This window comes from Crinia signifera, chromosome 11 (genome assembly GCF_055691185.1).
Source record: "Crinia signifera chromosome 11, ASM5569118v1, whole genome shotgun sequence".
Taxonomy (NCBI): domain Eukaryota; kingdom Metazoa; phylum Chordata; class Amphibia; order Anura; family Myobatrachidae; genus Crinia; species Crinia signifera.
This window is the reverse complement of record NC_139227.1, coordinates 65,602,481-65,616,938: the sequence shown is the minus strand read 5'-3', so window position 1 is coordinate 65,616,938 and position 14,458 is coordinate 65,602,481. Positions and strand designations below refer to the sequence as shown.

At 42.7% G+C, this 14,458-nt stretch overlaps 1 protein-coding gene across 1 annotated transcript; it reads right to left on the bottom strand.

Moving 5' to 3' along the window:
• Positions 1 to 1,931: 1,931 nt before the first annotated feature.
• Positions 1,932 to 13,353, bottom strand: OVOL1 (ovo like transcriptional repressor 1). Its single transcript, XM_083163743.1, has 4 exons — positions 13,254 to 13,353; positions 5,893 to 6,065; positions 3,954 to 4,128; positions 1,932 to 2,654 (listed from the first exon to the last, which is right to left on the bottom strand). Exons 1-4 carry the CDS (start codon positions 13,351 to 13,353, stop codon positions 2,359 to 2,361), a joined length of 744 nt encoding a protein of 247 aa, XP_083019869.1. The 3' UTR covers positions 1,932 to 2,358.
• Positions 13,354 to 14,458: the final 1,105 nt, after the last annotated feature.

Genomic DNA, 14,458 nt, shown 5'->3' with positions numbered 1-14,458 from the left:
TCGACCTAATGGTGTAGAGCAAATGCTTGACGACCAACATGCTGTCTACCCAATGATCCATACCCTTCTCCCTCATGCAGTTCCCAGCCCTCTTTCCCACACCCATGTTCTGCCCAACTACCTCCACCACAGTCTTATTGATGGTGGGGAAGTGGCAGAGGGGGGCTGTGTTGCAGTGTTGGGTGCATGCTAGATAATGGAAGCATGTCCAGTCCATTTTTGGGGAAGTGTGTGCTATGTGATGTCACAAGCAGCCACTGCGAGCCAGAAAATGGGGGCCCGACGCCTGTCTTCACAGCTAGGCTGCACAGGCAGGGGGCTACCATAGTTATGCAAGTGCTTTCATAATTATTCAGAATGCTGGATGGCCTTGTACAGCACAGTGACCTGAATCAGGCCCAAAATCCAAAACCTCCAGCAACTCGAAGGCTATAACACTTAACATTAAGGGGCCCATTTATCAAACCATATTTGCGGCTAAATCCCTGAAAACACCAGTTTTCGGGGGTTAGCCGCAAATATTAAGTATCCCCCAAATGTATAAAAGGGGGACCGCAGCAGGAATCTCCAATCCCTGCTGCGATCCCCCCTGCACCGCCGCTGGCCGCATCCCCCACAGGTTTCTATGGGGGATGCGAAGCTGCCCGATGTATCAACATCGGGCAGCCCGGCATCGCACCCCTGGGCTATCGCCATTCTGATATGGCGATAGCCCATTGTAGCCTATGGCTACACATCGCACTGCCGATCGGGGCAGTGTGGTCACAGGTGTTGGCGGGGGTCAGCGCATTACCGCGCATGCGCAGACCCCCCCGGCTTCCGGGTCAAGGCTTCTCAGGGACGGGCTCCTTTCGGAGCCCTGTCCCTGTGCCCTCAAAATGATAAATCCAGGCGGTATTACAAGGAACCGCAATGCGATGGATGTCTCCACGCACATGATAAATGCGCCCCCAAATCTTGGACTTCAGCAGAACAGTTCTGGCTGTAGTAACTAATGTGTGTTAATAGAGTTAATAGAAATGGTTTTATATACAGTATATATAACTATTTGCCAAGTGCATAGTTTAATTTATCTACAAATGAATGTACTGACAGCATTGAGATGACAGAAGTGTAATTGCTCTTACATGGTTAGTCCGGTTGCATAGCTGATTACAAAATATCCTGGAAAGTTAGATTTGAGAGAGTTATTTTGTTTCTGTGCAGGGTAAATATTGACTGCTTTGTTTTTACACTGTAATTTAGATTTCACTTTGAACACACCCAAATGTAACTCTCTCTCTGCACACGTTACATCTGCCCCACCTGCACTGAAGCATGGTTTTGTCCATTAGAGAAAAAAAGGTGCTTTGTGATCAAGTCTGAATTAGGCCCATCATCCAAGAATATTTCTTGACCAGCCTGAAACTCCGCTGTTTATTGGTGACATCAGTGGTACTTGGCTTACCATGTAGCTTTATGGTATTAGGGTGACAATGATTCCAGCAGAAGTACTTTGCTGCCACATCTGGTGCCACCATGCAAAGAAGATAATATTTTGTCCTTCTGATACTAAAAGACCTGTGTTCTCCCTATAGGAAACCTCTTACCCCACCCACTCCTGTATCTGGGCCCAGGCAGCCCAGTATATAACACTCTCCGTTATTTAGTTATAACATGTGCCTATTGTTTGCAGCTAATACATATAAAGGTGCCCATACATTGAGCCAATTTAGCCCAATTCCTACAAACCAGGCCGTGAAATTGGCCCGAATTGGCTCAGTTTGATGTCCCCTCAGGTCGGATGTGCGGTCCCCTGCGCATTGGACCTGAAACGGTGGTTGGACCTGCTGACCATCAGACCTCCCGACCTGGGACCTACCTACCGGTGGGGGCGGGCAGGGACGCATGCGATCCATCACAACAAATTGTGATGGATCGCATGCGTCCCTGCCGCCAGGGAAGGTCCCGGATGGCTTGAGGGTATCTGGTGGCCATACACTGCTGCGCAACATTGCAGCAGTGTATGGGCACTTTAACCTTGAATTGTCTGCACAGATTATTTAATCACACTTTCATGGGCTTGTATACCCCAAAAAGCTGCTCCTTTGAAGTATACACATACAATATGTGTATATATACAAACTCAGCTACAATTTGCATAATATTATACAGGATAAATATGCCTTGCATGTACTGTGTATTAGATAAATGTTAACATGGCAGTGCTCATATTGAAATAAGAAAGGTAACATAGTTTTGTCTGGTTATTCCTTGCAAATGACAGTAGCTGCAATATGACAGTCCTTTTCAAAATGGCTCCCTGGTGTGTCCTTTCATGTCAAAATGTCTTTATTATTCTACATGGCTGGGTCAGTGTTAGATAAGATGGTTACTCTGTAGTAAGGGGCTGATACCGCCTGGCAGTGGCACTCCTAGCTTCTTAGATGCACGCTGGATGAGAGCGCTGTTGGGGTGCTGAATCTGCAGGTGATGAATGTAGCTTTCCTGGCTGTCTGCTGTAAACCCACAGTCTTCGCACACGTAGAGTTTGGTCCTGCGCTCCTTATAGGCATAATTCTGTTGTACGCCGTGTATCTTTTTCAAGTGTGACTCCAATGAGCAGCGCTGGGTAAAGGCCTTGTCACATAGGTGGCACTTGTAAGGGCGGACTCCTAGGGAGAAGGAAGGTAGCTGTCAGTGTTTATCATTGTATCAATGGTATTTGATATATATATATATACACACACAGTATATAAGTACAGGAATAACATATTGGAGATACACATAATTTACTAATCAGGCAAGCCCACTACTCTATTGTTACTGAGGGTCCGAGGATCTCCTATCCCAACAGAAGCCAACCATACTCCTGACTACAAGCTACTGTTTCCCCCCACCACAGCTTCCTTCTCCCCTGTTGTGGCCAAACATTTATCTCTCCCATCTGCTGAGCTGCTATACAGGTTGAGTATCCCTTATCCAAAATGCTCGGGACCAGGAGAATTTTGGATAACGGATTATTCCGTATTTCGGAATATTTTAATATTTCAATGATGTATTTTGAAGTATCTTGCATTTATGCTGTATAAACACATAATATACACACAAATATATTTTATTACCACATAAAATACACACAAATATATTTTAATTGTTCAAAAAACAAGGTTTCAAAACGTGAAACAAAATGTGTGTACTATCTCAGCACTGAATTTGAATGCCAAGCAATTATTGTCTTGCACATATATAGTGCCAGTTACATATCATGTCCCCAGTGATGCTGTTACAAATGTCCCCAGTGAGTTTTTAGCAAAAAAAATATTTTTTTTCACTTTCTGGAATGTCCGTATTTCGGAAAAATTCGGATAACGGATATTCGGATACGGGATACTCGACCTGTACTAAACAGCATGGTGGAAAAGGCCCTCTTATGGGGGTATTTAATTAGCTGTGGGGTTTACTGGAGGTATTCATTAACATTAAGAATACCCTGCTGAAGGTAAAATCTGTGTGAAAAAAAAGAAAATCGTGTTGTATGCGTAAAAAGAAACCCCCGATGCCGCAGTGTACATGGAATCAGTGCATTTTCTTGCAATCTTTTGGCTTGGGGAAAAAAGGCTATTTAAACCCCACAACTAATTGAATAGCCACATAAAAAAAAATGTTATTATAAAAATAACAGGACAGGCGAGCAGATTAGAGATCCATTTGTGTGTGTGTGTGTGTGTGTGTGTGTGTGTGTGTGTGTGTGTGTTAGGCGGTTGCATTCTCCGGGTGCTGGATGTGATATTCATACGGGGGAAATGAGGGGGACAGATTGGTGCCGAGTTACTGCATTGCTCTGGGAGATGAAAAATCCCGGTTTCAGCCCTACCCAGATATTACAACAGCTTAACTCCATGGTCTCATTATTTATTATTCTTCTATATAAGCTCTCAGTATCATTGCTTCCCAACCTTATCTGTCCTCACCTGTGTGGGTCCGCACATGCCTCTTAAGATCAAAAGTATCATTGAATCCTTTTCCGCAATGCTCACACCGATGCCTCTTCACTTCGCTGTGACACTTCATGTGACGGTTCAGCATCCTTTGGTAGGAAAAGCTCTTGTCACAAAGGTTGCAGCGGAACAGCAGTCTCTGCTCACCCTGTTATGGCAGTGAGAAAACACTCAGCATGAACAGATGACAACAGATAAATGTTTGTAAGCATCATGGCAAGGAGCCAAACTCATATACCATACATTCACTTATTGCAACCAAAATGTGCGTTCAGATTTAAAAATTACTAATGGCATTTTTACTTGGAAAAACAACAAGAACAAGGTTCATTTGTTGAAAGAAAAGAAAGAGACATACAAAGAAAGATATTAGTTATACCAGATGCAGCTATTCTATTGGCTGCATGCCCGGTCATATTGGTTTACACCTTGGGCTTATGAGCAGCCTTGCTGTGCACACAGGGCCTAATTATCCAAAAGGCTGGTTAGGCTGCAGCCTGAAGCACTGGGTATTGGGGGGGGGGGGGGGGTGTTACGCTGTGCCGGCACAATAAATAAATGCTGGGATTGGAGCACTTCCTGTAGCTGCTGGAGTTGTGGCCAAGCAAGGGCTTATGACAGTGGTTCCCAAACTGTGCGCCTAGGCTCCCTGGGGTGCCTCGGGACACTTGCAGGGGTGACTTGGGTTGGTCGTCCAGGACCAATTCAAATTATTTATGATCAATTATTTCTGGACAAGACCAGTGCTGGTGGCTGCCAATCATAAAATGTTTACAATAAGAACCAAATCCTGCCCTTTACCACATAACTGAACCTAAGAAGCACATATAAACACAATCTACCTAATTTGATATATATATTTTGGGGCCTAGGGATGCCTTGGAAAAATTCTGATACTCTAGGGTGCCGTGATTACAAAAAGATTGGGAACCCCTGGCTTATGAGATCTCCAATGGGAACTGTGGGAGCAGCAGTGCCTGCTGGGATTGCTAGCTTCACAGAGGCAGGGACACCTTGAAGAAGAGATCCTGTAAGAGCTGCAGATGGCTCCACCGCTGAGGCTGTGATTTATGCCACTGCCACCATTGCCAGCACTGCTAGGGCCGTAAGAGGCAATATGAATGGAGCTGAGTCCCAAACTGGTGACAGATTTTTAGCTGAATATGAGCAAAAAACATGGTGGGGACAGCCATTTCTGTTAGCCTGGTTTACATGGGGGAATGGGAGGGGCTGGACTGCACACCCTAATTCTAAGTATAATGAGAGGTGCTACCATGCTGAGACTTGTAGTGCCACACATAAAAGGAGAAAATGCAGGTGCACACTATAAGTACTAAACGCTGCTATTCAGAACAGGTGTAATAAACTCTGCCATTTAACATAGAGTAAAATTAAGGCGCTTAGCCTAATCTTTGGCCAAAAGTATGGTGCCACCTACCCTTACCAGGTGACCTCATAAGGTGGGTCCTTAACACTGGTTGAGTTCAAACCAAGGGACCCTCGGGGCCAGCACAACCCAACTTCCACACAATGCATCACACTAGTGAGAAGTGTGCACTGCATTTTCTCTCTTTTTTCTGATTTTCACAGGGTTTAGCTTCCAAGAGTTAGGTTATGTGGCCCACTGTTCAGGCCAGGGTGCTGTATCCTATCTATACATATATTAATACCGTTTGCATATTGTAAATAAATATATATATATATATATATATATTACTCTATTTGATAAACATCAAATTACATTTACAAATGTCTTCTATATAGTTTGGCATCAGAGTAATTTTATGTATGCATTCACTAAAATGTGCTACTGTATGTGCTTAGAGAAAAGGCTAGAATTCTGTATTAAGCCTGGATTGTAAATATTCTATTCTATTATATTATGTTATATTATATTACATCCTTTCCACACCTGTGTAGAATATCTCTGGTTCTGACTTTCTGATGCTGGTCCAATGTCTGTCTCGGTCCCATGATATGGAGAGGAGTCTCCTACACAGCGCAGGTGGTGGAGAGACAGATCAAGAGCCACTTCGTTGTCATATTCCGGTTCTGCCTCATTTCGGCCAATATATTCCAAGGTTACTGAAGGGCAATAAACAGAGAGTGTCAGTACATATGATGAGGATGGTCTCACGACATTACACTTCTAGGGGTATGTTGGTTCATGTTCTGAGGTGGATACAATATCACATGGACTAATAATTAACAAGAAACTACATTCAGTCTTTCAGTGCAATAAGCTGATTTTAGTTTTCACGAATACAGTTTGTTTAATTTGAATGACCCGAACAACCTCAGCATATTTAAAATAGCGAATATCTTTATTCATCCTTCTATGGTATTATTCTTAGAATGACAACATCCTTTATACAACACACCCCAGGCCAGGAAGCAGACAGGGAGGTGTGTCTGAATTCTTCTTTTGCTTGCATTGCTCAGGAACCGTTTTGCCACCTGTTCCTTCACTCAAAGGCGTAAATTCATCACAGTTGCCTGGAGGCAAATTTAAATTTGGTGCCCCCTCTCCTTAATAAAAGGTGTGACAACGGCCAGTGGATAAGAGTCAGACTCACAAGATTCAGCCATCTGCAGCATGGATCAGCGTTCATTTATGGGTCCCATCTCACAGTTCAACAGCAGCGGTAGGTGCACCATTGATTGCTGCAGTGCAGGCTGAGTGGTACCATGCAGGAGCTGTTCTGTCCCCTACTGCAGGTGTTAGAAAGACTCCAGGGACAGAGCTGATAAACACTGCAGCAGCGGGTGCTAGTGGCCTAACTATAGCTCCACAGACCCTGTGGAGGCTTGGAGGCGCTGGGTAAGTTTGAGCGCCACAAGGTCTGCGGAAGCTATTAATGGTGCCATCGCTGCGAGTCTGTTGCTGTCGGCTTGCCGGGACCAGCAGAGATTCCTGTCTGCAATAACCCTCACAAAATGGCCTCCCCCTCACAGCAGACTGTTAGAGACCTCCTCTTGCATCCTAAATAACTATCTGGTGTAAGAAGGTGGACATTTTGCCAGTGATATTTGAAATATAACAGGAGAGGAGAAGCACCGGTCCCGCAGACAGGAGGATCTGCAGGCCAGTGGCGGCAGATCATGCAGGTGAGGGGGTAAGAAGAGGGGGGGCGTACAAGTTTTAGTGGCAGGAGGGGGAGGTGCAAAAATTTTAGTTACACAACTGGCGGATGCACCCGAAAAGCTCCGTTGGAAGATTGCATTCCACTGTGAACGTGCCACTTTAGGGCTTGGAGCCAGGAGGGAGGAGTCCGTTGTCTTTGGGAGTTACACTTCTGGCTCAGGTTATTGTTTTTTAAGCACAAACTATTTCGATTTCCTGTGTTCTATTGTCCCCCTGGATCACCCCAGTGATCGGAGGAACATTTCTCAGCCTGGATCTCTATCCTCTGACACCTTCCTAATCATGTTGGGTGATTATAATATTTCCTCTGTCTCCAAACTACTTTATAATTTTGTCACCTCTGTCTGACCCAGTTGACCAACGGAATGCATCATTGGATCGACCCTAATTAGTCAACTCCATATGGTTGACATTGCATAAGCTGAGTGGGTCAAATGATTGAAATTGAAATATTTCATACAAAATATGTCCCCTACTGTTAATGTTAATGTTCTTATTTTAAAGTGACTCACCATTGGATCTGCTACTAGCGCTAAGACGTTGAACCTGAAAGGGTTAGGCCACATGTAACACCCAATTAGTGACCTTGCCATGCTTAAGGCAAGGAGCTGCGCTGAGCGCTGCACAGGTTACTATTCCCAATCATAGTCCATGTGGAAGGTGAAGGATGAAAAAGTAAAAAAAAAAAACACAACAGAAACTTGTCCTATAAACCCTTGAATCAGTTAGGATCATGGATTGTTCACCCTTTACATGTTAACCTGTTGACCATGTCAGCATTGTGACCATGTCTATCATATGGGGTAAACCTATTGACTATCGACCAAATTAAGGTTGACCTATAATCCATATACCATGGACATCATCTCAGTGCCTGCTGCTTTCGTCACTTCTTTCAGACCAGCTCCCATCTTTTGACAAAAATGAAAATATTATCCAGTGTGTACGCACAATGTCTCTGACGATGCACACTTCCGCGTATGGTGGGTGAGCTGGGGGCCACCGAGACCAGCTCGTGGCTTGGGGGCCATGGGTTGAAGAACCTTGCAGCAGACTTTATTTATCTATGTGTATTTTAGAGTTAAGTTCCACAACAAGAAAACTTAAAAAAAATGATTGTCTCTCAATTAGGTGGACCTATAAACAGAACCCAGACAATAATACACTATTCGTTTAAAGCTAATATACTCCACAGCTTTACATTTTAATATACACAATCCATACCTCCCAACATGACCCATTCCAGGAGGGACAAAATGCTCTCTACCTGGACTTCTCTCATCATTTTTCATTGAAATCACATGTTGAAATTCCTTTATTATAAACTAAATAGTTCAACACAGGTGATGCCAATCATATATTATGAGGGAAGTTCAGGTAGAGAGCATTTTGTCCCTCTCTGAATGGGTCATGTTGGGAGTTATGTACAATCTAATACACACCCCTCCCCCTTTACCCAGGCCCCCCTCTCTCAACCCTTTGAGAGCCAACATCTCTGTATGAGATGTGTAAAACATACGGTAAAAATGCCAGCATCGCTAACATGTGTTATATAAATTCAAATAAAAAAGTTGTGTAAAAAAAAAAGATATTTTCAATATAAGTTAACAGTACAGGTCATTACAATGAATAAAAATGTTTGCTTGAGAATTTTCACACCTATTTTTACAATTTTACTTGGCACTCAAAGGGTTATGTGCCCTGGTGCCCCCTAAGCCTAAACCCGTTCCTGGGTGTGACTGCTGTGGGCGCTTTTTGATTGCTAACTTTTGATGGGGCTAGCAGAAATATGCTAAGGTCTGGCATTTGGTTTATCAGCAGGAACCAGCAGGAACTCAGTTCCTGAAGCCCTCTCTCTCTCTCTCTCTCTCTCGTTGCGGAATGTTGAATTCATGGCACAGCCATTTTCTTCAATCCGACACTTGTCACTCGGTACATTGAATACTAAGGGCGGTATTCAATGTGAATACCGGCGACGTGCAGCGAATCCTGTTTAGGATTCGCTGCACATTCGCCACTGCTCGCTGCGTTCCGGAGCCTCGCCGGCTCCGGCATTCAACGAGTCAGGGGCTCGCTGCCCCTGACTTGCGAATTTGAGCTCCTGCGGCGGACGCCGCAGGGAGCCTGAGGACGGTGGCAGGCAGGGAGATGGAAGTGTCCCTGCCTGCCCCAGAACGTTTGTGGGGGGGAGGTGGGCTCCCCGGGTGCCAGGCAGCACAGGCTGCCCCCCAGGGGTGCCAGCAGGGGACCGGGTATATTCACTACACCCGATCATGCATATGTAATGATCGGGTGAAGTGAATATATGAATATCTAATGAGCGGCTCAGCTCCGGCCCCGTGCTGGCTGGTCTGTGAAAAAAAAAATATATATATATATTTTTTAAAATTAAATATATACTCATGTGCTTACAGCACATGAATAAAAATAGCATGCCCCTCCTCAGAATAAAATTCCAGATTTTTTGACACCAATTGTAAAAAACAAACCACTTTATTTTAAAAGTTCACCTTCCACTTCACAATAAAAAGATAGCGATTGCTACTCGGTGAATCATGGCGAATAAAACCTTGAAATGTATTCCCCATCTGGTCATTGAATAGGGTGATTCACCGTTTTAGTCAGAAATTCGCCTTACAGCACAAAATCGCCATAAAAACCTGGCGAATCAGCCTCATTGAATACCGCCCTAAGTCTGCTGCCGGATGTGAGACCAATCCTCGTCATCTAATTGTAATCCTAAATCATGTTTCCATGTTATTTTGAAAGATTCCTTAGAGGGATAATCAGGGACTAGGATGGAATTATATAGCAAAGAGATAGCTCCTGCATCCTACAAACACTGACGATCAAAAAGAAAAAACTGCGGTAGTGTCCTAGAATGGCATTGTGTCTGTACAAAATGGCTGATTTGTAAATAGAGGAAGTGTAGAATGGGGGAAGATTATAACGTTCTTGAAAGTATGCAAATTTAGGCAGATTTACCAGAGATATGTAAGAAACGTGAAACCCCAGAGGAAGGCCAGGGTGCGGTCCATCTGTCAACGAAGCCTGGGGGAAATAGGTGATGTCTCCACAGAGGCATGAGTAGGGATGGGTAAAATGAGAGAGACATTTGTTAACTGAATCCCAGATTATTAGTGTGAAGTGGATAGAGGGGTGAATATAGGCCAAGGCCAGTCTGTGAATAGAGGGGGGCCACAGAAGTTAGTCCACATTCAAGTCTGGGGATAAAGCGGTTTCAATGCCATTGCCAACCCAGTTCTTTATACTGCACTGGGAGTGACAGGAAATCATATGACTCAGGTGGGTGGCATGGTATTCATTTTGCAACAAGGGGAGGCCAAGCCCACCATCGTTAGTAGATTTAGTAAAAAACAATCAAATGACAATCAAATGGCTCAGCCCAGGTTTCTTTATTCGCTCAAATAAATTTGTCAAATAAAGTTTTGTAAAAGGTTGTAAAACAGCGCTTTCATTTTACCACATTAAGCCTACAGTATCTATATGTACCACACTCATTATTTTTGACACGTTTTGCGTTAACTTGTGAAGATCTCAATAATTGATCTCATTGCTGAATGATCTCACTGCTAAATGCGGGCAAAGCAAATTCTTATTGACAACAATATAAATTGGGAGTCCATGTTTGTGGGATGAGATATTTAAATTACTTTCAAATGGAATGGAAAACATTAACATGGAGTTTAGAATAGATTAATTGAAAAGAGATAATAATCTGTAATCTGATGTGACATTATATCCATCATGTGTGCTTTCATCTGCTCCTGCAATCCCACAAAGGGTTCAGGGATGCAGATACTTAGCATCATCAGTCAGTACTTTGAGGGATGGGTTCATTGGCTTTTGGGATTAGTTCCAGGTGGCTTTATAAGACTGTACCATTACCTATTATACAGTTAACTTGCTTAAACTGGGTACACACTGGCAGATATATCAGATATATCTGCAGATCAATTGATCTTCGGCTATATCTGTCATTGGATAAGGCAGCATGTTATCCATACACACTACCTGATGTCACAACTGGGTGGCGCACTTACATTTGCCCGCTGAGCTGTCAGTCACTGCCGGCTACTGTGCGGGTGCACTGCCCAAAATTATTATCTTCATTGTTTGATAAGTTTTTTTAATAAGTAGGACCGATATGGGGTTCATATCCTGCTCATCGACAGTCCACTCACGGTAATGTAAGGGACACTCAAGTGAACTATTTTGTAGTTACTAGTAAATTCTAGACTGACAATAGTGAAAAAATCTGCCATGTGACACCCCACAACAAGTGCCACCGCTAGCCATGCACCCTGGGTGCCTAAATTCTCCACTGAACAGCAGTAATTTACTGCTGCTGATAGATTCTCCAGGTGCTATCCTGTAAGCCCCAATGTGCGCACTGATCCCCCAATGCTGGCCTATATCTTGCATTGCATGCCACAAACATGGGAAGCATTATCACTGCTAAGTAGCCCTTCAGAGCCACAATAACAGCCCGCATCCCATGTGTTATCACCCAAGGAATTAATTGGGCTAGAATCACAATATTTCCCTGTTTTGGGGGGCTATTATTCTGACATGTATTTTACACTCTTTGTTCAAATTCAAGAACACAATATTTTCTAAAGTGGACCTTAGGTAGTACTATAATATGTTCAGGATCAAAGAGACTGAGGAATGGAAAACATTGATTAATAACACTGGGAAACGTGAGTACTTAGTGAAGCCTTCTGGATTATGTAACAAGCCGGCTGTGTTTCAAGAATGAGGTCGTTAGTTACTATTTAGGTAAATCCCATCATGGTGTCTTTGGATAATTTCTCTTATTTTATCCTCTCTTGATGGATGTCATTGTTATGTCAAAATGTTAATAAAGAAATAAAGGAAGTTTCAGATGTATACTAAGCTGAACACAGGAAATGCATGTCTGAAGTAAGGGATGGAGCCTTTTTGGGTTTATCTTTTCCCCAAGGGAAACTCTGCCCCTGTTCTTCTCTGACGGCACCATTCTGGGTGAAATTAGGGTACATGCACAAAAGATGGTAAAGGCTCTGGCATGGCTCGTAGTCTTGGCTAATACCTGTACTAGTGCCATCACCCAGAAAATGGCAGATTAAATAGGAGAGGTCCTACTGTAGGCACACGGTGGGCTGTTTTCTGGGTGCACCCATACAGTGTTCTGTGTGGACCTAATTAAAGTACAAGCTATGAATGATTGGACATTACCCTGCAATCTAAAAGCAATACTGAAATGTATCTGTCTGTGACACCAACAAACTAGTTATTTGGATAGCCCAATCTGCTAATTATATATATATATATATATATATATATATATATATCTGTCTATCTATCTATTTATCTATCTATCTATCTATCTATCAGAGATATAACTGGCACTCCATAATACGTACAGTCAATGACCCCTGGTGCCTTCCAAGCATAGATACAACAGTACATACAGTACATACAGTACATACGTACTCATGAAGGAATAAATCATTCAGAAACCGTTAGCACCTAAGCTTGTTGCAGTGTGAGCTTTCTTATACCTTTTACAAATCCCTTAATTGAGTGACGCCTGCGCTGTATGTACTGTTATATATATATATATATATATATATATGTGTGTGTGTGTGTGTGTGAGAGAGTGTGTGTGACAGAGATGTTGCAGTCTAACTGGATGTATAATGTTTGTGCATGGGTGTGTGTGTGTGTGTGTGTGTGTGTGTGTGTGTCTAACTGGATATTTAATGTTGTTGTGTGTGTTGCAGAGATGCTGCAGTCTAATTGGTTGTAATTATCATGTGATAGCTAAACAGCATGAACATCCAGCAACATGTTTGCGTATGATAAAAATGTCAATGGGTATGGTAAATGTAGCAGATAATAATTAACAACAAATATATTATGATTGCATCTCTGTGACACTTTACACTACCCGATCATCAGAGCAATGCATACATGCGACCTACATAGGGTATAGTACAAGCTAAAGGGTTCTGCAAGTCAATACAGTAAAACAGTTTTCCAACTACAGTAATGCTCTTTTGAATGTTTGTGAAGCTATAGATTTATCCTGCAAGGAATGAGAGAATAAGCAGATGATTCACCTGGGATATACACCTCTCCTCTGTCTTCATCAGGCACCTCACCCCACTTTTTCTTCCCTGATCCCAAACTTGACTTCTTCACCAGGAATGCCCTGGGCATTGTGTCCTCCTTTAGTATTGTCTGGTATTATCAGGTAATGGTGGAACCTTGGCAATCAATCCACTGGGTCTGCACCAAATTCCTTGCTTGTAATACACTTATCTGTTATAGATTGCTAGTCCATTAAGATCACCTTGTCAGAATCTTCTAAAAGTAAAGTCTATAATATTATATAATAGAATAGGCAAATATTTGTATATGATATTTGCCAACAATAAATAAAAGTAGAAAGTTTTTCATTTGCAAACTAAAAAATTCTAAAGTTACAAAATATTCTTTAAAGAAAAATAAATAAAAACCAGAGAGAATAACTAACTTTAACCAATGCAGGTAATATTAGAGCATGTTCTTTTTCATCTTCTGGATTTGGTAAATGGCCCATTTCAAGAATGCAAATTTCACATTGCCATTATGTTGAGTCTCCAAGTCTATCGTGAATGATGGCGTCAATAATGATGATCCAGTTGAACATAAAATCGAAGAAAATCCAATAAATATGTTGCTATAAATATATTATCTGTTATATGTTGCAAACAGTCCAAGGATGACAGATCCAATTTCTCTGGGCTGAAGCAATACAATTATTCTGAAGTTCTAGGTGATCAGCAGGAATTCAGAATATCTCCAAATCAATTACTGGTGATGATGCCCAGATTATCAAATGAGATTTCCGTGTGATATCTCAGTGAGATGTACTGTAAGGTGTCCACTTCCAGTGTTTGAATATTCATAGATGAAGTGCGAGTGTCTTCTGACAAGGAACCAGTTGTGAAATAACGGTGGGGGGAGGATTCACCTCTGTATTATTATTTTTCTCATCATCTTCTTTCAACCTGTTAAACTGGTTTCAAAACCGCTTGGAGTGAGGTGTAAACGCTTCAGGGAGGAGAGGAAGATTGGTAAGGTGGGGACATGGCTTCTGGGTGGGAGAAAGAAAGGACCCACACCCTGACCTGCATACATACCGCCACATGAAAATCAGGTAGCTCTTGTAGGGAGTATGTGCATGAGCCTGTTAGAAGGGTGTGTGTGTGTAATTGTGGTGTGAAAACAGTGACACACAGCTGCACAGTGTTTGTATGTGGAACACGTAACTGTCAGTCCT